Source organism: Aspergillus versicolor (genome assembly GCF_001890125.1).
Source record: "Aspergillus versicolor CBS 583.65 unplaced genomic scaffold ASPVEscaffold_13, whole genome shotgun sequence".
Taxonomy (NCBI): domain Eukaryota; kingdom Fungi; phylum Ascomycota; class Eurotiomycetes; order Eurotiales; family Aspergillaceae; genus Aspergillus; species Aspergillus versicolor.
Window position 1 is genome coordinate 802,838 of NW_024467536.1, and position 21,842 is coordinate 824,679.

Genomic DNA, 21,842 nt, shown 5'->3' on the forward strand with positions numbered 1-21,842 from the left:
TCTATTCTAGTCTCTTTGTGCTGTTTTTCTATTCTAGTCTCTTTGTGCTATTATTATTTATCGTCTCTGTTGAATTGGACTCTTTTATCGACTTCTCTAAGGCTTCTGTCGAATGTAGGCATCTTATCGATTGTTTCAATTGTTTCAATCTCCCAACGCCAGGCGGCGTGCCGTCTGACAACCGATCCCGGTGCGTTACAGGGCGCTTGGAGTATTGGACCTTTTCTTCTATGATGAGGGAAGTTGAAAATGTAAATACCTTTTAGCATGGCAGAAAAAGTAACGATATATCTTTGGAGTAAAGGCTAGGGGGAAGGGATATGGGAAAAGGAAAACGGTGGGGGAAAGGGAATTAGGAGACAGAACAGCGTATCAACTAGGTAGTACTCAACCACACAAATATGAAGGTCTGATTCATCGAATTTAGCAGCTGTCCTATACTATATACACGAAAAAAGTCCTACGGGCGGTGATGACAATACGGTGTATCACGCGATTATCCCGAACAGAGCAAAACTAACCATAACAGGGAATTCACAACATACATCTATCAATATATTATATGCCTCAATCTTTATTTCTCAGCACCGGCCACTCCATGAACGTCGTCAACCCCCTGCTCATCGAACAAGCCATGACAGTCCCGTGGTCTTCGCCGGCATACTCGTCAAAGCTCATATGCAGCCTCGCGCCTTTGATCAAATCCACCAGCTCCCGCACGTTATTCCTCATATTAAACATCTCCGCCATACGCTGCCTGTCCTGCCACTTGTCGTCCGGCTCATCATCCCTCCACCGCGGATCCTGCTCCAGCCCACCCAGATACATCATCAACGTCGGCAGTTTCTCACTCACATCCTTCGCCTTGCCCTCCTTTATCTTCTCAATAAACTTCCTCGCCTCGTCCAGAATACACTTCTCGTTCCACCAAATCGACGGGCTACTCGCAATATACGCATCAAACATCCCCGGGCGGGTGAAGAGCGCATGCAGCGCCAACAACCCCCCAAAAGAGTGTCCATACAGCGCCTCCCTCGATATACTGACTTTGGGAAACCGCTCTTTCACAGCGGGACGCACAGAGTCGCGTATGAAATCAAGGAAGATGTCCGCGCCCCCGCACCCTTCTACCGGCTTATCAGTCGGGGGTGTCAGGTCGAAACTCCGCCGGGAAAGGTGAAAGACCTTCCCTGTGTCTGCGAGAGGGTATCCGATAGCGACGATTATGCCGCCGCCGGCGTAGTGTGGATCTACGGGGCGGCGCCAGAGGGCTTCTGTTGCTGTTAGGAAGAGGGCGTTGCCGTCGACGATGTATCTGGTTTCGCCGTTAGTATTTCTTGAGTAAATCGGGACGAAGAGTTTTACATGATAGGAAGGTGAGTACGGTCGGTGTCCGGCTCATGCTGGTTCCAGTGTAGTGGCCACGATATTTGGATCAGGTACTGCTCGCCACGGGCGTTGGAGAGGTAAAACTGCTCCGAGTTCGGCAGACTGATGCCTGTTGGCTTGTGGGTTTGTGTCATGGGGTTGAGTATGGCTTCTGATCATTGATCGGATTGGCAGTGAAGAGCGAACAGTAAGGCGCGAGAAGGCATTCAGGAAGAATTGTTGTGTTTCGTCTAGTCAGATCCCGCCGGAGTCGGAGACCTTATCTGATCCGCGTATTAGCGGGGTCAGGTACTGACGTATTGCTGTATAAATACCGTACGCGAGAGAAGAACATTTCAACGCGACTCAACGAAGATAGAAGTACCGCTAAGCAAGAAGCAATTGGCGATTTCGTGGGTATTTCATCAATGGCGGCTTTGAAACGATTTAGATCCAGCATACTGATTATCTAGTTTACCTGGCGCCGAACCCCAATCCCCCTCATCTACGTTTCCACTCGAGAATTTGGTCAACAAAGTCGATTTAAAATATATCACGAGTCGCAAGATCACTGGGGCTGCCGAAACAAAGTGGATTGTCACCAGCAAACAGACTGACGGTCGTCGCACAGCTGTTTTTGCAAGGGACATTGCGGATGGCGAGGCCGACAATGCCCGCGGGTACCTGAAGCATTCATTAATAATGATGCCTGCATGCATTGGCCCTGCAAAGATAGGCGAGCCGGCAGTTCGTGATGAGTCCGATCTGCTAAGCGAACCCCTGCCAAAAGCCACGAAAAGTCCAGTTCCCTTTTCCTTCGCTCGTCAGAGGCACAAAGCAAGTCAAGACTAATCACATTTTTCCTTGGCGATGGCATGCGCTAAATCAATAGCGCATTGAGCTGGTCAGATCGGGCGATCGACAATCCCTTCCGGGCCAATCATGCCTGATTCATTTGCCCTGCGTCGATTGGGGGCCAGCATGCCAAGGGATAGATGGAGCAGGAGGAGGAAGACAGGGGTGAACTGTGGGCTGCCTGGAAGAAGGGATTTTAATGAGCATGCGCCCAGTTTCTCTTCAAGCTCACAGCAGAGACACAGCGAAGACCCTCACCATGGCGCCGCTACGGACTCTCGTGCTCCTCACGACCCTGGCAAGCCAGGCCTTCGCCCTCGCTGTAAGACGCACAACCTCCGTGGCCTCAGTCCCAGAGTCCGCCTGGGACTCCCTGAACGAGACAATCTCCGGCCACCTCCGTAATGGCGAGCCCATGCTGGCCCCTTGCTACTTACGATACAACGGCGAATCGCAAACACCAGACCTCGACCAGTGCGCAAAACTCCAGCAGGACGGCGGCGACTTGTCCTTTGCGACGGGGCAGTTCGGATACTACGTGCAGTCGCAGTGGGGGGCGTGTCAGGCGACGGGGGACAGTTGTACGTTTGGACTGATTCGGCCGGATATTCTGACGCCGGTCTTGGATAAGTGTGAGCAGGGGAGTGTGCCGACAAAGTATGTGGATGTGCAGAGCGTGGAGGATGTTCAGCGCACGCTGGTTTTTGCCGGAGAGCATAACCTGAGGCTTGTTGTGAAGAACACGGGGCATGATTATATGGGGAGGAGCTCTGCCCCTGATGCGTTGGCTCTTTGGTATGCCCTTTTTACTCTGCGTGAGGCTGTCAGGTAGGGCTAACTGGGTAGGATGCACAACCTTCAACCGCCCATCGAGCTCAACAAAGACTTCATCGCCGACGGCTGCTCCGAGTCCAGCGGTGACTCGATTACATTCGGCGCGGGACAGCAGTTTGGCGGTATATATGACTTTGTTGAGCCCCTCGGGTATCGCATTGTCGGCGGCAGCTCGATCACTGTTGGCGCAGCAGGAGGCTGGATCACCGGAGGTGGGCATAGTATGCTCACCAACGAACTAGGTACAGATGAACCGATCCTGCTCACCAATTACAAGAGCTAATAAGATACAGGCCTCGGCGTCGACAGCGTTCAGCAACTAAAAGCCGTCCTCCCTAACGGTAAACACGTCACAGCCAACCGGTGCCAGAACCAGGATATCTTCTTCGCCCTGCGCGGCGGTGGCGGCGGTACATTCGGTGTAATCACCGAAATGACAACACGCGTGTACCCGAAGAAGGAAACCCAATTCGTGGAAATGATCTTCACGAACCTCCTCCCCGTCCAACAGCGGCGTCTTATGGATATCCTTGTTGGGAACGCGGAGAAGTGGGCGGAGGAAGGCTGGGGAGGGTATATCACGATGCTGAGTGTAGGCACCGGTGTCTTTATTGCAACGCCGTTGCTCACGCATGAGGAAGCCGAGCAGTCGATGAAGCCGCTCGCTGAGTTCGCAACGACCTTCAACCTCGGCATCGTCAAGGTCCAGAGCACAGAGAACTTCCGCGAGGGCCTCGACCCGTTCGTCCAGATCCAGAAATTCGGAATCTTCCCCGGCTCCGCGTGGGCTCTCTCCAGCCGTATCGTCAAACGCGAGTCCTTCACCCAGGACAAACAGGAAGAACTCTCGGATATCCTCTCCAACTTCCTAAACGTCCAACAGAACCTGCTCGAACCATCCCTCCAGATCCTCGTCCTCTGCCTCACAATGCCAGCCGTCTACTCCAAGAAGAGCATGCCCGAATCAGACCTCCCTGGTGGCCCCGGGCACCCCTCGATAGCGCCGCACTGGCGCGAGGGCATCTGGCAGGTCCTGCACTTCCGAACATACGACGGCTCAATCGATGACCCGGATCTCGTGCAGAGGATTGCGCAGCGCGCGCACGATGTCATGGAGCCTCTTCGGGCATTCACACCGGGTTCAGGCGCGTATCTTAACGAGGCGGATCCGTGGGAGCCCGATCATATTAACTCTTTCTGGGGCGAGGAGAATTATGCGCGGCTGTTGAAGATTAAGCGCGAGGTTGATCCCTCTAATCTCCTTATGGTGCATCAGGGTGTTGGCTGGGATGAGGGTGATGGGAGGTTTGCATGTTATCCGGATGTTACTGCGTGAGGCGGCCACTCTGGGTTGTATTAGGGAACTGCGTGGAGCTACTATTCATTTGTAAAAGTCTATACTTGGTTTGGAATGCTTTATAATCTTTATCTACAGTTTAATACTTGGAAATTGCTGTCCGTATACCGGCACCAGCAAGCGAACTTACAGTTCCTCTCCTATAATGGGTTTATCGAGGAAGATATACCTAGGTTGCAGCAAGAAGATGTGTTTTAGATACAACGACAGGCTACCAAATGGGCATTTTACCGTGAACACTTCAACATAGGACGGGATTTTCCCAGTCATCAAAGCATTTCTAAAGCTGTTACAGAGTATAGCGGAAGAGCGGACTGCGATCCCCCATTCTCTCCAACTGCGCATCAGAATACTTCTCTCTGACCTCGTCCTCCGTTATTCGGCCCCTTCGCCTGTTTATCAATGTATATACAACACCGAGGGTACAAACCGCACACACTCCAGCACATATAAACCCCAGACTCACCCCCCATCCAGTCTGGTACCGCGGGCTCTCGTCTCCAATGAAAATGAAGCTGCCGATGATGCCACCGCAGTTGCCCAGGGCAATCATGTATGCAACGCCCATCGCTCGCTTCGCCGGGCCTGCCACGTTGTTCACGGTCCATGTATTTCCCCCAGGGATGATGGGGTAGACGCTGATGGTAGCGATGTGTACGAATGTGAAGCACAGCGCAACGTGCGTGGCAATGTCCGCGCTGAAGCTGAAGAGCACTGCGTACGCGGTCATGAGACTGAGCTGGGGTCCGACTATGAATGGTAGTCTCCAGGTAACCCTGTCTGCGAAGAGCGAGGAGACGACGGCTGATATAGCGCCGGCGACGTAGGGGGGTGCAGAGAGAAGCTGGGCCTGCGTACTTGAAAAGCCCATGTTGACCATGATTTGGGGGAGTGTGAACTTGAGGGCGTAAGTTGGCACGGAGCTGGACATGAATATCATTGCCTGCAAATAGATCTGCCAATCTGTTATGACTGAGAGGAAGATTTTCCATTTCTGCGCTTTGTTCATTGCGGCCTCGTCTTCTTGATCTTGTGTGTCGTCTCCGACTCGGCGCGTGCGTCGGAATTTCTGATGTAGAAGATTGAGATATCGTATCTCTGGAGCCGTGAGCCAGCGCTTGGAGTGGGAAGGGGAATCGGGGAGGATGAAGTAGGCACCGATTCCCAGTCCTATCGTGACGACTCCCTCGAGGATGAAGATCCAGCGCCAGCCATTGTAGCCGCCGACGCCGGACATCTCTGCGATCGCCGCAGCCAGGAGACCAGAAAAGGCACCGGACAGGGCGGCGGCACAGTAGAGCATTGCCATGCGCAGTTGGGTCATGTAAGGAGGGTACCACTGGCTGAGGAGGAAGACGGCGCCGGGGAAGAAGCCGGCCCTGTAGAAAGTTAGGATATATTCAAAGATGGTAATAGACTACTGACTCGAACACTCCAAGCAGGACACGGCAGCCTACGAGGCCACCCCAGTTCTGGACAAGGCCTGAGCAGGTCATCACAATTCCCCATGCTGTGACGATAAGGCTGATCCATTGAGACGGCTTGGTGAACCTGATGAGAATGGCATTTGCCGGGACCTCGAGCAGGATGTATGGGATGAAGAACATCATGTTGGCAACGTTGTAGTCTGTTCCTTTCATCTTGAGGTCGGCTTCCAGTCCTTCAATCTTAGCATTACCCAGGTTAGCTCTGCAGGCGTTAGCTATTTATTCTAAATGTAACAAGGGATTCGGCTACTTGCCGATCGAGGTTGGCAATCAAGTACAAGGCCATGAGCATCGGCATGAGTCTGAAGTCGACCTTTCGGAATGCCTTCCTGTGGGCAGTCTGTGGGAACTCGTGAAGAAATGCAGCATCGTCCTGCGAGAGGCCATCATGGAGGTATTCTAGATGGTCAGACTCAGGGTTTTGCTTCGCGTCAGAAAGTGACGCCTGATCAGGCTCAGCCATGGATGGCTTCGAGGGCCTCAGAGACGAGAGTGCAGGCATTGAACCAGTAGCACCAGCACCAGTCTGACGGAACCAGGGAATAGTGCGATGGTATATCAGTATAAATACCTCTGGCGGACATGAGAACCCGGGGAAGAGGGCTAACCTGGTTTCTGGGGTAGGCCTGGGACCAGAAGGAGCTTGACCAGCACTCCTGCAACCCTAAATGCTCGAATTGAATTGGATTAAATTGATTTAGTGGAGATTTAGCCCCGTTTCTCCGCAATCTCAGCTGCACCCCGAGTCATTCGTTGTGGGGACAAAGACTGCCGGCACTGTATGTCCGGCCAGATCGATATCAGCTACGTACAGGCCTGGGAAAATTGGGGTAAAAAGCAGTATTCAGAAGATTCCACCATTGGAAGAATGGAATATCTGACTATCCGTATCCAGAAGAATGGGGGAAGCTGTGACATTTCTGATCTGAACAAGTGGAGTTACAAGCTTATTGAGTATTTCTTTCTGCCGCCCTTGTCTTTGAAAGCATAATGGAGGTTTTTCCTTAGGGTTTACATGTCCGACAGTATATTTACTCTAAATTACATCTGGATGATGACATGGTCTTGCTATTATCAGGCTGGAATATCTTCATCCACTTGTCTCCCCCTCCGGCTTCTCTGGGATCAACGGCGGAGGATGTCTAGATCGCACACCCAGTATCTTTGCCAGCCCTAAACAAAGATCACGAAGCTCCTCCAGGTCCTCCTTGGTAGCCCCATTGATCAACATCCCCTTCATATGGTTCTGCAGCTGGTTGGGACAATCCATCCCATACAGCGCCGAGACGATAATATACCCCGTCAACAAATCGTCAATGACAGCATCAAAGGAGAATATGCGGGCATAAAGCACCTCTAAAAACACGCTGTGTCAGCATATGTACCTAGAATTTAAAGGAACGAAAAGAGAAAAAGGGAGGGAGGTACAACCTCTAACAACAAACGCATAATCAGGACTCGCCCGCACCGACGCCCCGGGATCAAACGCCTTATTACGCGCATAAATCCTCGACCAAAACGCCTTGCCTCGCTCGCGGGCGACAGTGTCCGACTCCTGCGAGCGCGGCGACGTCTTCTCCTGCAGTTCTTCCGGGATACACCTGGCGAGAGTGCGCATCGCGTTGCCGGTGCGTGCGGCGCCGGCGATACCAGTCGACTTGATTAGACCCTCGCGAAGCTTGCGTACGGCGCTGAAGCGGTCTTCTGGGGAGAGGGTTGATAGGAGCTCGCTGTCGAGGTGGGCGTAGACTTGGGGGATTACATCGGGGTAGTTGAGTGAGGAGAGCGTTACCACGACGCACATGTACCACCGCAGCTGCGTGGGTGGGGGGAGAGACACAGATGGAGAGAAGAATGAGGCTGGTAGGATTGGAGTCTCTGCCATTGTAGCGTAGTGGAGTGGTTGGTGCTGCTGATGTGGATGGCATAGGTAGATTATATGTGGCGAGCTGGACTTGTATGTCCGTTGACCCACTCGCCTCCACCGATGGTATCATTATTTATAACCGGCTTTTATAGCTGATCCTTAGCTGTTTGACTCCAATTGATACAACCTGAATTCCCGTCATGTACATCATCGCCCCCCTCTCCAACTGCGCCTCCCCGCCAAAACGGGACAGGGTACGTCCAGACATACAGTCATCGATTACCAAAGTAATAATTAAACAGTTCCTCGAATACATATCCAAGATCGCCCCAATTACGCACACCCACGAGCCCAAGTGCCACGCATACGCCTGGTTCCGCAGCGCCGAGGACAACGACGCCGTCCCGCACCACTGGGTTAGGGGTTTTGAAGTGTACGCCCTAGAATATTTAACTCCTGTAATATTATTTTGGTAACGGATCATAGATACGAGGATATCGAGGCCAACACGGTAACCCACCGCGCGAGCACCGAGTACAAGGCCTTCCGCGCAGCCGTGGCGGAGGAGGGCCTGCTCGCGCGGCCCAGCGACCTTCGCTACTGGCGACCGTTGTCGGGATTCCTCACGCGTAATATTCAGGAGGCGGCGGCTTCAAAGACACAGTCACAGACGTATATTGTCGTTGAAGAGCTGACCCCACAGGCTGCGAAGAAGGGATCCGTTCTGCGGCAGCTGGAAGGGGTCGTGAGAGAGGCGGAACAAGATAGCAGTGTGCTAAGCTTTTGGGTCCTGCATCGAGGAGAAGGGGATGAGGATGAGAGACTGTTGGTCTTTATAAGGTGTGAAAGCAAGGATACCTGGGCTGGATTAATGGCCCGGGATGCTGTTACAAAGCCGTGGGAGATGATGAAGGGCATGTTAGATAGCCATATGAGGACTACCTGGGTTGAATGTCTGGGATTTCTAGGTAGATGAATATATAATATAATACTACTCTACAAGATGGCTGTCGCATTCGGCGGCGAGGCCACAGCACCACTATAGTTCAGCGGCGCCGACGTATAAAAGAAAGACCAGCGCTTGTTCTTTGCGCACTGCTCTGCCAGCACATCGAGATCAAACAATTCGCCTATCGGGGTTCCCCATCCTGCCAGTAGAATCGGGTGCAGATGCCATTCCTTCTCAGTTGGAGCTGTTGCGTGAGGTGTTAGCGACTACCTATGTAACAAGGTAGATATAGATACGTACGTCGAACCTCAAAACCAGGCGAGTCACTAGCTACAGCAGCAAACTGTCGCTCCCACAGCCACTCGGTCGTCTCGCGCGACTGAGACAGGCCACACCACTCGCGGATGCCCGCGACTCTCTCTCGCCCAGCTGCATCGAGCTTCTTGTACGCTGCAACATAGCCGGTGCGTAGAAACAGCACATCCCCGCGGTGAAACTCAATCCCTTGGTCCTGCGCGATTTCCAGGACGTCCTTGAGCGAGATCGCGTGCTGGGCGAAGTGGTCGATTTCGATGCCCTGACGCAGCGCATAGGATGCGTAGTCGATGAGCACTCCTCGACCGGCGAGTCCGCGAGCGCACCAGGGCTGCAGGCTGTTTACTGTGGATGCAGTGGCATGAATATCAGCTTGCGTGGTGCTGGAAAATATCAGTCCCGATCGATCATTGACTACTATGTTACGTACCCGTTGTAGAACCTCTTGTCATGCTGATACGCAAAGTGTCGCATGCTGTCCCATTGCGAGCTCCCTTGGGTGTTGAAGCTGATCTGGGTCTTGTTATATACAGCCACATTACACATCCCTGGGTTTACTCACAACGTCGTCATTTACCACCAATGGGTTCTTATCAATGACTTTCTGCTCGAAGCCCGCTCGTCCCAGTAACGGCGGGTTGAACAGGTCAAGGGGTAAACTGTAGGTGAACAGGTATCAGTGTCTGGATATTAAATGCTGGTGTAGAAACGCACTTCAAACCAACCCGCTCGCCCGTCTTCACCTCTTCCTTGATTTTTTTCAGAACCAGATCGTTTGTCAAGTAGTTGAGAGAGCCCAATGCGCTCTCTGGGCCGCGTCCCCAGAGCCCCCAGGCTGAGTTTGGGGGGTCCCCCTCGCGCAGAGGGAGGTGGTCGAACGACGGAAAGGGAATCTGTGGAGAGGCCATGTTGAGTACGATGGATGTCCTAGACTTTCTCGAGGACTAGTGGGTTTTATCTGAGGAACAAATTCTCCGGTGCCGGAGATGAAGCTCCGGCTGTATACCTCGCATGTTCCGTCACCGTGGATATAGTTCCGGTGTAAATGCTCCACAGGTTTATATTAAATAGACGACTACCCATAAACATAACAGTCAATGTCTTGAAATATTGTATTGCAATTCATCTCTGCCACAATGCCTACTCCCGGCGTACTCATGCGTCTCTCCGACGCCTCCACTATACAGACACCACTGACCGGCGTCGACATTGAAGCCATCTACACACTCAAAGCAGACGACGACAAGCACCCATCAGGCAACACTCTCTACTTCCTGCGCGACATCACCCCTCTTCTCTCTTCAGCCGACCTGCACAACGCAGACATCGAGGCCCATCGCGCAATTACCGCCCCTCCCCCCTCCTGGATCCTCTGCTCGTTCATCAACGGCCGCGACGCAGGAGACAGCGAACCACAGCAATCTCAGCACGTCCTTCCCACCCCTCCACCCCTCGGATCCATCCTCGTCATCAACGGCTCCACGCCCCGTCCGGAGAAGGAGGACGACTATCACGCCTGGTACGACCAAGAGCACGGTGCAAAGCTAACCCATGTCCCGGGTTGGCGTGCTGCGCGGCGGTACGCGCTTGCCAGAGTCTACGGTGAGGCCGAGACGGCCAGCTTCTACGGATTCAACTTTTATGATGCGCAGAATGGCCTTGGTGGGCCTGAGTGGCAGGCTGGGGTGACGGAGTGGACGCTGAGGATTAGGAGTAATGCGGCGAAGCCCAATATCCGGCGGGTGTGGAGGGTGGTGCAGACGTGAATCTGTATCTGCATCTGAAAGTTTATGTACTTGTTATAGTGTTATAGGTGTAACTGCGAAGGCGCAAATAAGCCGTATAAACTATCCTGGGTTATGTCGTTTTCCAGCTGGTTCAATGAGGCAAGGAAACCTGGCGATGAGGTGTCGAAGCCTACAGGATCAGACTGATCCATGGCTCCCATGCCCATGTAGTCGTAGTCGTCTCCCACAACAGTGAATGGCTCCTGCCGGCTCACGGGCTGCGGGAAAAGGGTCTCGTCCAGGTTCATTTGAGGTATCTCATACTGCCCTCCATGCCGAGTGCTGACCTGGAATTCATGCACCATGTCGCGAAGGATGCTCAGTGGCTTCTCCAGGCCAAAGTTACACCCGCCTTGTAGCTCGCTAAGACAGGTCCAAAAGAAGGATATCGGCTCCATGAATTGTCCGCGCTCGTGTCGCTCCTGGCGTAGAATAACGATTACAGCGCTATACACCGCGTAAGAAAGGAGGAATGGAGCACGGCGGAGCGTAAAGGCTTTCTTGTACGCGCGCACGAACTTCTGGATTGCGAGTGCGCTTGATATACATGCCTGCTCGCTTCGTTCTCTGCTGCTTTCGTCGCTGTGGCGGCGGAGGTGTCCTTCTTCTAGGAATGCGCGGTTGAGGAGTATGGTTAGGGCGTGGAAGGTTGTATGCGGTGTTATCTGGTGCGGTGGCGGCGTGCAGGTTGTATCTGGGTCGAACCTCAGATGAGATGGTAGAGAGGCATTCCACTGGTCCAAGTCTCTCTCGATAGCTGACTTGGTCTGCTGGAGGTACTCCGAGGTGCACTTCATAGTCTGGATGCCATACAGATCCGTAATGCGCACTGAGATCTGAAAAAGACGAGCAAGACAGTTGAACGTCGAGATGGCATGCGCTGGTTGCGGCGCATATGCTGGAGGCGGTTCAGCAAGAGACGAAGGGTCAATATATGGCTCCCAGTCCTCGAACTCTTCGAACGTGTCCAGCAGCAGAAGAGGCACCCTGGCTTCGGTGGTTGCAAACATACACGGCCTCCCAAGGTACAGCGACTGCGTGGCATCAGTGACAAATGCCCCCCAGTACAGTCGCTTGCGCATTTCCTGCTCCAGGTCGCCACGCAGCAGCTGGCTATGGCCTGCTGTGAGGTTGGTCTGGTAGTCGGGGCCGAGCATGAGGTGGCATCCCATATCGATGAGCATGCGGTACGCAACACCTGAGAGATTCCAGCCGGCGCTAGACTGTCCTTTTGAGACCAGAGTCGCACTGGTTAGCAGTAGAGCTACCGCGGTGGGGATGCTAGGGCTGCATATTTCGTCGGCCAGCAGCTGGCGGAAGCGCCTGTAGAAGTACGCTGCGAGGCTGTTCTGGTCGCTCAGGTCAGCACGCAGGCTTGGTCGATCGCTATACAGTGTGCCGGAGAAGTAGATCGCGTTGAGCAAGAGCTTGTTAACCCAAGGCCCGCCGCCATTCGCGATGCCCTCCGTGATTGCCGGGCGATAGGAAATCAGGTAGGCGTAGTGCTGTCGGTTGAAGTGCACATCCAGCAAGTGCATCGCCAGCTCATGATCGCAACCATCCAGATCTATCTTGTTTGATGGATGGCGAAAAATGCGAGGCTCTCGTTGTCGCTGCAAAGCTGCGTTGCTGATGAGCCTCGCTTTGGATGCCGCGATGGCATTCTCGCCCTTCCGGCCTACCGTGGATATGCTTTCCCTATACTGTGCTCTCGATGTTGGATTCATAATACTCGCAAGACCGTGGACTGAAGAGACACAGCCGTGTTCAAGAAACGCCCCGGCCACGCGGGCTTCGCACGGCGACATCGCTGATCCTTCGTCTGTAGTGTGGGTATCTTGAATCTCGCGGTCCTCCGTCTGCATGCCTAGCTGGATATTGTTCATGTCCGGGTTCTCCCTGTCCCATGGCGAGTGGATACTTGGATGGCAGTCGGGCTTGTCGGTCATGGCGCTGGATATGGACGGGGTCGGTAATTGCCTGGCCATGACAGCGATAGAGGCAAGATCGGTGAGATTCTGATCGTGAGGATGCTGCTGCTGCATCAGACCCCCTTCCTGGTGCTGAGAATGCTGTTCCTGCAGCAGATCTCCTTCCTGACTCCCATCTCTATTCCCGCTCCCATCCATCCAGTCCGCAAGAAGAGTCTGTGGCGGAACAATCCCAGCGGCCTTCATATGTTCCATCATGGCAAGCACCGTCGTCTCGAGAACCTGCACACGAGTCCTGGACGGTCGCGGCTCTCGCCTGGCATCTTGCGGATACGCACATTCCAGCCCGTTTGTGCTGCACTCGAGGCATTGCGGCCGAGCACCATCGCAGCGGATCTTCTTCCTGCGACAGGGGGTGCAGGTTTTGCATGTTCTGGAGACTTGCTTCGACACGCGCTGCCGTGTCTTGTGTGTCTCAGCTGGCATTGGGCTGTTCTCTCGTGTTCTGTCTCTGTCTGTATCAAAGAAGTGCACAAGAATCGAATGCCCGAGGTACATCAGCAAGGATCTCTCAGTGCGGGGTGAGTGCCGAGCAAGTGCCGTGTGTTGAGAATCTGGGGAAGATCTCCAACTGCGCGAGTCATGTCGGAGATACAAGTCCGCTTGGCATGGAGAGGGGAAATCCACCGGACATTGACTTCCTGTGATGTCGTGATACACTCGATGTAAATGGGTTGATATATCTGTTACTCCTCCCTCGTACTGTATGTAGGACAGCTAGAACTGCCAATCCTGACGAAATGGCACCATCCGTAATAGTCGAGGACCCTAGGAGTGGTCAACAGAGTCTGAAGCAGAATGGATTCAAAAACCATTCTACAAGAGCTGCTTCTGACCTAGACCCCTCCTACAAAATTGTCGAACAGCCCATCGGCACGCGCCGTCCCATTCGGGTTGCCTGCATGGGCGCAGGGTATTCGGGCCTGATGATGGCCATTGTCTTCAGTCAGAAAATGGCAGGCAAAAATGCCGAGCTGGTGATCTACGAGCGAAACCAAGATCTAGGAGGAACGTGGCTTGAGAATCGGTATGTTAATTACATTAGTTGCTATGGAAAGAAGCTAAACTCGGTCTTGTAGCTATCCTGGTTGCAAGTGTGATATCCCAGCACACAATTACGCATACAGCTTCGAGCCCAATCCCGACTGGCCAAACTACTACGCAACATCGCAACAGATCCATGAGTACATGCGCAAGGTCGCTGATAAGTATGACTGCAACCAGTACATTCGCTACCAACATACCATCAAGTCTGCCGTCTGGAGGGAGGATACAGCGAAATGGGAAGTCCAAGTTCAGCAAAGCAATGGAGCGGTCTTCAAGGACGAAGTAGATGTCTTCATCAACGCTGGCGGTGTTCTGAAGTTGGTTTCCTACCGAAATCCCTAAGGAGTGTGCTAACCTGTCGCAGCAACTGGAAGTGGCCCAATATCGAAGGCATTGAAACGTTCAAAGGAAAACTGCTTCACTCAGCACGATGGGACCAAGAGTACGACTTCACAGGCAAGAGAGTCGCGAGCATTGGAATCGGCTCGTCCGGCATCCAAATTGTACCCCAGCTGGCCAAGGTCGTCGACTCGATGGACGTCTACGTGCGCACGCAAACCTGGATCTCGCCAGCACCAGGCATCAACGAGCCCACGGCCAACGACCCAGAGATGGACCCGGAGTATAACTTCACGCATAAGACCTTGGAGCTGTTCACGGATCCGAACTTCCTGCGCGACTACCGCGCTGCTATCATGGACCGTCGCATCGAGAACTTCCACCGCGCCATTGCAGATAGTGATGTCCAGAAACGTGCCCAGGAGCTTTTCCGCAAGAGTATGACCGAGCGATTGGGAAATAGCCCGAAAGGCCAAAAGGCCGCGCAGTACCTGCTGCCGGATTTCCCTGTTGGGTGTCGCCGGCAGACACCGGGGCCTGGATTCCTGGAGGCTCTCACGCGGGATAACATCGACATACAGTGGGACGACGTAGAGCGCATTACCGAGAAGGGGATTGTTACTCACTCTGGCCAGGAGAAGGAGTACGATGCGATTGTGTGTGCGACGGGGTTCGACACCTCGTTCCAGCCTTCCTTCCCAGTCGTTGGACGGCATGGGATCAACCTCGCTGAGAAATGGGCTGAGCAGCCAACGGCCTACTTTGGGATGACGGTGCCAGACATGCCGAATTACTTTTCCTTCATCGGGCCCAACAGTCCTATCAGTAACGGCTCGCTGGTGCTTGGGATACAGGCCACTGCTGTCTACGTATACAAGTGGCTTGAGAAGCTGCAGACGGAGATGATCAGCAGCTTCGAGGTATCAGCCGATGCGAATGACGAGTATAACCAACATATACAGCAGTATCTGGAACGGACTGTGTGGACGCGCGGCTGTCGCAGCTGGTATAAACGGGGCACGGTGGATGGGCCGGTGGTGGCCATCTATGGGGGGACTTCCTTCCACTTCATGGAGGCAATAAAGAATCCGCGCTGGGAAGATTATCACATCAAACGGCTGCCTGAAGCCCGGGCAAACCGCTTTGCATATCTGGGCAACGGGTTCAGTAGCAGAGAGGCCAAGGGGGGGAGCGTGGGGGCAACGCAGACACTGGACTTTGAGGAGTACTGGCGATTATTTACGATGCCTGATATCCACGATTAGTGTTATTCTTGTTTTTTAATTCTATCGTGTACTCGCTTGATCAATTGCTTTGGTAGTGAGTAAATATATCAAATTGGCTATTTGAGCTCTTGCTGGTGCTACATTCCATGATCTCTATTCGCGCGAACCCCATATATATATAACCCAATTGCAACAAAAGGAATTAGACATAATATGTGCATTATCTGGAGACAATACGAAGACATTACTAGAGACAATAGTTGACTACATGAGTCGTGTTCTGACACCTTTCTATCACAAAGTCACGCAAGACTGGCGTGCATGTCTCCAACGAGGGGTAATCCAGGCTGAGCATCCCCTCTCAAATCCAGCAACATCCACGAGAATATCTATAATACCAGATTCAGAGTTATAATAGATGGATAGCAAAGGAGGATACTCTATGGCTTCCAGGTTCAAGCCCTCTCCTCGCTCTCGAAGACGCGCCCGACGTTGGAGACTGCCAGTCGTGACGGCGATCTGCATTGCAGGACTCTTCGTCTACAGCCCCATCGACCTCTCATTCCAAACAAATTCAATTTCTCAGAATTCTTTCTACGAAGGATTGCAACAGTGTCACGAAAATGCAGCCCTGCCAGCGCAGCAAGCCGACCCAAGCAGCGACAGGCAGAACCCTCGCTGGAATCCCATCTCCGGCCAAAAGACCCCCATCATACTGCAAAACGCAACCCTTTTCGACGGAGAATCCATTCTTCCCGAGTTCGTCGACATAATATTCGACGCCGGTGTAATCTGGTCTGTTATTCCTTCTGGCTCGAACGATTCCTCTTTCCCGCACAACGCAGAGGTCATCAACATCCACGGGAAACATGTAACCCCAGGACTGGTCGACATGCACTCGCATCATCTGGAGTCACCCTACCCGGCCTTATCTGGGACAGCAGATATAAACGAGCGTCCGTTGCTAGGGCCCATCACGCCGTTCGTGCGCGCCCTGGATGGATTCACGGCTTCGGATCCGGCAATTCGCATTATTGCCTCTGGGGGCGTTACGTCGTCGCTTGCGCTCCCGGGATCGGCAAATATTGTCGGTGGTGAGGCGTATCCGGTTAAGAATTTGCCGTTTCCTGGTGCAGATGGGGAGCCTGTTATTGAGGAGCTGTTACTGCAGCATGGGATCCCTGAGAAGCAGAGGCAGCGGTATTTGAAGATGGCTTGTGGGGAGAATCCGAGGAGGGTTTATGGGCATACGAGGCTTGGACTTGCGTGGCTCTTGAGAAAGGAGCTTGCAAGGGCGAGGGAGATACAGAGGGATCAGGATGCTTGGTGTCGAGCGGCAGTTCAGGTCGAGAAAAGTAGCAGATATACGCGGACGAGGGAGATATCACAGTTCCTTTTGAGACAAGGGGATCGGCCGGATTCATTCGAACTCGACACTTTACTGGCCCTTCTGAGGGGTGAACTCAATGTCAACGTTCATTGCTATACCCCTGAAGACCTGGAGCGGATGCTGTCGGTTCTGCATGAGTTTGGCGTGCATATAAGGGGCTTTCACCATGCGCTGGAGGCGTGGCAGGTACCTGGGTTATTGAAACAGTGGGAACCGTAAGTACATATACTTGACAATCTGATCCATTATTAACCAGTATAGGAATGTTACAATTGCAACGTTTGCCGAACACGCATTCTACAAGGCAGAAGCGTTTGGAGCGAGTCTACGCGGACCGAAGATACTGAACGATCATGGCCTCCAAGTTGCTTTGAAATCGGTAGGTCATTCAAGTATGAAGCCTTCCTTCTCTAACACTGTTAGGACCACGGCGCTGAGAACTATAATGCCAAATATCTCCTGTATGTAAAAGGCACCTACTCCTGTGTGCTGAATATTGATGTCAAACAGTGATCAAGCTTCTATCGCCCATTCATATGGTCTGCCTGCTGATAAGGCCCTCCAGTCTGTAACCTCAGTGCCAGCTCGTTCCATACAGCAAAGCCACCGAATCGGATTCGTTCGACCGGGATACGACGCCGATATTGCCGTGTGGGATGACCATCCCCTTCAAGTCGCTGCGAACCCAGCTGAGGTTTTTATTGACGGTCGTCCGCTGTTAGAGAATCAAGATATTACCGGTCAAACTACCAGCAAGTCAGGCATGGCACGTACTAGAGATGCACCAGCAATACGTCCGCATATTGGCACCGAGGAGCGAAACGAAATTTGCACACGCATCCAAGACCACCGGCCAGTCCTCTTCACCGGTATAACAAAGTCATTAATGGACAGCCCGAGCACCGACGAGCAGGGAATCGACAACCTCGTCCTCCTGGTTAAAAACAAGCGAATCTCCTGCCTGGGCTCACGATCAAATTGTCTCAGCCGATTTCTAACAGCGGAAGATTTCACAGAAATCCCACTCAAGGACGGACACATCACACCGGGTCTCATCGCTTTTGGAAATAACCTAGGTATCCAGGAAATCCCATCTGAGCCATCTACGGGGGACGGCTCGGCGGGCCACAGCGGGGACTTGCTTGACGAAAACAACGTTCACTTCGCAAAATACAGTGCTCATTTGCATGGCCGGGCCTTTAATAGAGCGCGGATTGGAGGCGTAACGAAGGCTGTCTCTCCACCGCATGGGAGTGGTGTTATTCAGGGTGTGAGTGTTGGTATACGTACTGGTCAGAATGTGACGATCTTGGATAAGGGGGTTTGGAGTGACGATGTCGCGCTTCATCTTGCGGTTGGACAAAATGCCAGGGGTGAGCAATCCTGGACTGCCATTTGGATGGTGGCTAACGCGGTATAGACAATGGCACGCCGACTGTTGGTTCTGGGATCGAGTACGTGCGTCGCATCTTGGAACAGGGTCAGAAAGGCAGTGCAACGAGCGGTGGTGTATATGTGAAGGCTGCAAATGGATCTCTTCCTGTCGTAGTACAGGCATATAATCAGGTAATTGACCATCTTTACATGGAGTTAGCCCAATGCTAACTATCTCTATAGGATGACATTGCGCAGCTGATTCTGATCAAACGCGACTTCCCTACGGTGAGTCTGGTGATCTACGGCGGGCATGGAGCTATACTGGTAAGCGTCTCTTATATTTATTATATTATTTCAGTTGTTCATATGTCTAGGTTGCGAAACCGCTCGCAGAGGCCGGCATTCCGGTCATCCTCACGGGTAATCGTGGCGCGCCAGATACCTGGGAGAAGAAGGATGTCCTTCCTGGCCCACCCCTGAGTGACAGTCCCGCCAAAGTCTTAATCGATGCTGGAGTACAGATCGGTTTAGCAGTTACGGACGACTCCAAGATTCACGGTTTGGCACGAGAGGCTCGCTGGGCGGGGAAGTATGCCGGGCTCGAGGATAAAGAAGCGATAGCGCTCGTATCGACGAATATTGAAAAGATTCTAGGGCTTCATTCTGAATCTCAGATTCGGGATAGTGAATTTGTGGTCTGGGAAGGTGATCCATTGAGGGGCGAGGGCTCGGTGGTGGCGGCTGTTCAAGATGGGCTGGTTGCTGATTGCTGGCCAGATGTTGAATTGGAATAATCTGACTAGACTGTATTTCCCAGAGATATCTAGAAATTGTCGTAATAAGCACCCTTGTCAAGTTCCAAGGGTGTCTGCTCCGGCCACAATTTCACCAACGCAGCCTTGACGGCTTGAACCTGCGTCCCATCCACCAGATATTCAGCGTCGTAAAAGAATTCCAGCTGTTCCGTGACCCAGAACCGGCATCCTGCCCCATTACTGTCGAACCCGTACATATGGCGATTATTATCGATTAGAACCTCCAGAATATCGTCGACTGTGATCTCTGTACCGATATCCGTCGGGACGTCGAGATTGAATGTCGCTTCAACATCATCAGGTACCAAGTAGTCGAGCTCGGAGAGAATCAGGTACGCCTTGGACCCGCCTGGGAGGATGTCGCTGGGGGCTGAATAACTGGGCACACAGTCGAGTTTGATAGAGGTGCTGGGGGAGACGACGAGGTAGAAGCACCAGTGGTTTGTGCCGGCGTCTTGGTGGTGCGGTGCCGCTATGATGCGCTGAACGGTGAGAGAGAGAATGTGCTCCTGGCGAGCTTCAGGGATAAAATGGATTGGTTTGAATTCAGTCATGGTTGGATCAGTTGAGGATTGAGGAGAGGAGAGGTCTATTTATATGTAGCCGGTCCTGTAGGCGCCGATGGACGGCATTTATTGATTGATTGGATGCGAATGAACGAGAGAATCCAGCAAGTTGAATACCAGGAACACAAGAAGTCAAGAACGTCAGTTGAAACTCAAAACCTCGCGTATTTTCTGTATTTTCCATTTGTATGTGCCGCTTCTTGGTCAATCCATGTGGGTTGAGGTGCTTCCGTCTGTCGCCTTGTTGAAACGACAACATGCATATCCCAACCAACCACATGTCACTCCACTACAACTGGACAAATCAAAATGTGTTCAAATTCTCCATCAGGCAGGCCAAGGCTGATCAACTCTTGGAATACGAGGGGATCGTCAATTAAGAAATTCACGTGGTGCTGGATACGAGGTCCCTTTTCGCACTCAGCCTCCGGATGAGGCTGCATATAATATTTGGATTTTGGACGTCGCCGCAAACTCAGGATAAATAATCTGTGATCATGGACCCGTTATCCATTGCAGCGACGTCGTGGAATCTCAGGACACTATGCTGCGAGGTATGCCCCGCCGCGCCTCCTACCAAGCAGGAGCTAACGCCACCAGCTCATCTCGTTCGCGGACGGTATAGTCCGGGACAAAGTCCCTGACTCGGACATGACTGTAGCAGGCCTCGGGCAAACCCTCCGAGAGGCTCTTCCCGTCCTCGACGAGATCAGTAGCACATGGAGATCCCACTCAGCAGCCCTGATGATGCACCCGTCCGCCAGTTTCGGGATGTGGGTTGCGGTTCAGAGCTCGCTTGAGCGCGCTGATATCACCCTCAAGGTGCTCAAGGCGAAGGTTGAGCCCGTTGTGAATAGTGGCCAGAAGCGCAGGTTGTTCAAGGTCCATGCAAAAGCGTGGACCCTGGGTCTCCATGTCAAATCCATAGCGACGTTTCGGGGTTGTCTTGGATATCATACGACTGCTTTAAAAGTGGGGATGAATATTATGAGAATGTAATACTCCTTTTCTACTATTTTAGTTAGTCGCTAAACCGCTGTTCAGGTGTATGACTCTGCAGGGCGGATCTCCATACGAGGTTAAGCAAGCGCCCCTCACCGTCCTTGATATTGAGATCAAGAACCTGGCGGAAGCAACCGAAAAGACCAGGAAGATTTCCTTTGTTACCACCGAGGAAGACATTGAGAAGAATGCCATGCTCCTCTCCTTCGAAGGCCTGACAAAATCCGCAAAGGCCTTCTACTCCTTCATGGCCTCGGACACCTTGCCAGGCCCTGTAACGCAGGTGCAAGTACAACAACAAGAAGAAGAAGACAGTCACGGCATGCCCCCTCCATCATACGCACAGGCTATGTACTCGGACTCCGAAGAAGACTCCGATGACGGACCTGATCCCTCTCCATACAATGTCGCTGCGCGCACCGGCAATCTGGCAGAGATCAAAAGACTCGTCTCAATCGGTGCTGATATCCTCGCTACCGGAGAATGGGGCCAGTCCCCTGCCTATTCGGCAGCTAACACTGGAAACACTGAGATCCTAAAGTATCTGATTGACCACGGTGGGGACTATACATCTGGCAATTCGACCGGCTTTACGCCCCTGAATGCAGCCGTCAACTTCAACCAGCCGGAGGCAGTGCGGATTTTACTCCAGCACAGCGCAGATCCAAACCAGCCGTCAGAAGACGGGCAAACCCCTCTCTACTGTGCGGCCAAGGATGGATATTTCGAAATCGTCAAGATGCTTGTTGATCATGGCGCTGATACATCCGCAGCTCCGTATGAGCACAAAATAAGTCCCCTGCAAAGAGCGGCCTGGGAGAATCATCTCGATATTGTGAAGTACCTGTGCAAAGAGGGCTCGGCAAATGTCAATACAGTCAGCGCTAATGGCTGGACGCCACTTACAGCTGCCTCTGACGAGGGCTTTTCCGAGGTGGTCAAGGTTCTGTTGGAACATGGTGCTGCTGCTAATATCAACGCTCCCACGGACTTTGGAGTACCAGCCCTATACTATGCCGCTAGAAATGGCCATACAGAGACGGTAAAGCTCCTGCTGGAACACGATCCAGAGCTTAATCCGACTTCGACTGAGAGCAAATTCACCCCACTCAATGCCGCTGCTAATCATGGACACCTTGAAGTCGTCAAGGCGCTTCTTGAAAAGGGTGCAGACCCCACGATCCCAACCGAGACCGGATACCCACCCCTGAACACAGCGGCCTCCGGGGGGTACGTGGATATTGTCATGGCTCTGCTCAAACACGGCGTG

At 52.8% G+C, this 21,842-nt stretch overlaps 12 protein-coding genes across 12 annotated transcripts; 5 read left to right on the forward strand and 7 right to left on the reverse strand.

The window, feature by feature from the left end:
* Nucleotides 1–567: 567 nt before the first annotated feature.
* ASPVEDRAFT_33866 (alpha/beta hydrolase) lies at nt 568–1,523 on the reverse strand (the record flags this gene model as incomplete). Its single annotated transcript, XM_040810793.1, has 2 exons — nt 568–1,315; nt 1,366–1,523. The coding sequence occupies 2 exons, from the start codon at nt 1,521–1,523 to the stop codon at nt 568–570; spliced, it is 906 nt and encodes a 301-aa protein (XP_040673424.1).
* Nucleotides 1,524–1,632: 109 nt separating this feature from the next.
* ASPVEDRAFT_372240 (uncharacterized protein) lies at nt 1,633–2,254 on the reverse strand. Its single transcript, XM_040811420.1, has 2 exons — nt 1,704–2,254; nt 1,633–1,652 (listed from the first exon to the last, which is right to left on the reverse strand). The coding sequence occupies exon 1, from the start codon at nt 2,085–2,087 to the stop codon at nt 1,794–1,796; it is 294 nt and encodes a 97-aa protein (XP_040673425.1). The 5' UTR covers nt 2,088–2,254; the 3' UTR covers nt 1,633–1,652; nt 1,704–1,793.
* Nucleotides 2,255–2,482: 228 nt separating this feature from the next.
* Nucleotides 2,483–4,393, forward strand: ASPVEDRAFT_142668 (FAD-dependent oxidoreductase; the record flags this gene model as incomplete). Its single annotated transcript, XM_040807858.1, has 3 exons — nt 2,483–3,018; nt 3,070–3,299; nt 3,351–4,393. The coding sequence occupies 3 exons, from the start codon at nt 2,483–2,485 to the stop codon at nt 4,391–4,393; spliced, it is 1,809 nt and encodes a 602-aa protein (XP_040673426.1).
* A 310-nt stretch (nt 4,394–4,703) lies between these two features.
* ASPVEDRAFT_88903 (uncharacterized protein) lies at nt 4,704–6,364 on the reverse strand (the record flags this gene model as incomplete). The annotated part of the gene is made up of 3 exons (XM_040818446.1): nt 4,704–5,793; nt 5,840–6,103; nt 6,180–6,364. 3 exons carry the CDS (start codon nt 6,362–6,364, stop codon nt 4,704–4,706), a joined length of 1,539 nt encoding a protein of 512 aa, XP_040673427.1.
* A 627-nt stretch (nt 6,365–6,991) lies between these two features.
* On the reverse strand, nt 6,992–7,786 carry ASPVEDRAFT_88904 (uncharacterized protein; the record flags this gene model as incomplete). Its single annotated transcript, XM_040818447.1, has 2 exons — nt 6,992–7,257; nt 7,333–7,786. 2 exons carry the CDS (start codon nt 7,784–7,786, stop codon nt 6,992–6,994), a joined length of 720 nt encoding a protein of 239 aa, XP_040673428.1.
* Nucleotides 7,787–7,968: 182 nt separating this feature from the next.
* On the forward strand, nt 7,969–8,738 carry ASPVEDRAFT_155461 (putative quinol monooxygenase; the record flags this gene model as incomplete). The annotated part of the gene is made up of 4 exons (XM_040808461.1): nt 7,969–8,022; nt 8,071–8,201; nt 8,255–8,440; nt 8,472–8,738. The coding sequence occupies 4 exons, from the start codon at nt 7,969–7,971 to the stop codon at nt 8,515–8,517; spliced, it is 417 nt and encodes a 138-aa protein (XP_040673429.1). The 3' UTR covers nt 8,518–8,738.
* Nucleotides 8,739–8,764: 26 nt separating this feature from the next.
* Nucleotides 8,765–9,940, reverse strand: ASPVEDRAFT_202613 (uncharacterized protein; the record flags this gene model as incomplete). The annotated part of the gene is made up of 5 exons (XM_040809379.1): nt 8,765–8,961; nt 9,018–9,415; nt 9,463–9,545; nt 9,595–9,691; nt 9,747–9,940. The coding sequence occupies 5 exons, from the start codon at nt 9,938–9,940 to the stop codon at nt 8,765–8,767; spliced, it is 969 nt and encodes a 322-aa protein (XP_040673430.1).
* Nucleotides 9,941–10,147: 207 nt separating this feature from the next.
* On the forward strand, nt 10,148–10,818 carry ASPVEDRAFT_372462 (uncharacterized protein). Its single transcript, XM_040811425.1, has one exon. It carries the CDS (start codon nt 10,169–10,171, stop codon nt 10,796–10,798), a length of 630 nt encoding a protein of 209 aa, XP_040673431.1. The 5' UTR covers nt 10,148–10,168; the 3' UTR covers nt 10,799–10,818.
* Nucleotides 10,819–10,839: 21 nt separating this feature from the next.
* On the reverse strand, nt 10,840–13,236 carry ASPVEDRAFT_88908 (uncharacterized protein; the record flags this gene model as incomplete). Its single annotated transcript, XM_040818449.1, has 1 exon — nt 10,840–13,236. The coding sequence occupies one exon, from the start codon at nt 13,234–13,236 to the stop codon at nt 10,840–10,842; it is 2,397 nt and encodes a 798-aa protein (XP_040673432.1).
* A 314-nt stretch (nt 13,237–13,550) lies between these two features.
* On the forward strand, nt 13,551–15,461 carry ASPVEDRAFT_142742 (flavin-containing monooxygenase; the record flags this gene model as incomplete). Its single annotated transcript, XM_040807864.1, has 3 exons — nt 13,551–13,837; nt 13,890–14,174; nt 14,222–15,461. The coding sequence occupies 3 exons, from the start codon at nt 13,551–13,553 to the stop codon at nt 15,459–15,461; spliced, it is 1,812 nt and encodes a 603-aa protein (XP_040673433.1).
* Nucleotides 15,462–15,864: 403 nt separating this feature from the next.
* On the forward strand, nt 15,865–18,983 carry ASPVEDRAFT_142292 (uncharacterized protein; the record flags this gene model as incomplete). Its single annotated transcript, XM_040807823.1, has 7 exons — nt 15,865–17,027; nt 17,074–17,191; nt 17,236–17,273; nt 17,323–18,185; nt 18,233–18,378; nt 18,430–18,513; nt 18,564–18,983. The coding sequence occupies 7 exons, from the start codon at nt 15,865–15,867 to the stop codon at nt 18,981–18,983; spliced, it is 2,832 nt and encodes a 943-aa protein (XP_040673434.1).
* Nucleotides 18,984–19,012: 29 nt separating this feature from the next.
* Nucleotides 19,013–19,558, reverse strand: ASPVEDRAFT_88911 (uncharacterized protein; the record flags this gene model as incomplete). The annotated part of the gene is made up of 1 exon (XM_040818450.1): nt 19,013–19,558. The coding sequence occupies one exon, from the start codon at nt 19,556–19,558 to the stop codon at nt 19,013–19,015; it is 546 nt and encodes a 181-aa protein (XP_040673435.1).
* Between the last annotated feature and the right edge of the window lie 2,284 nt (nt 19,559–21,842).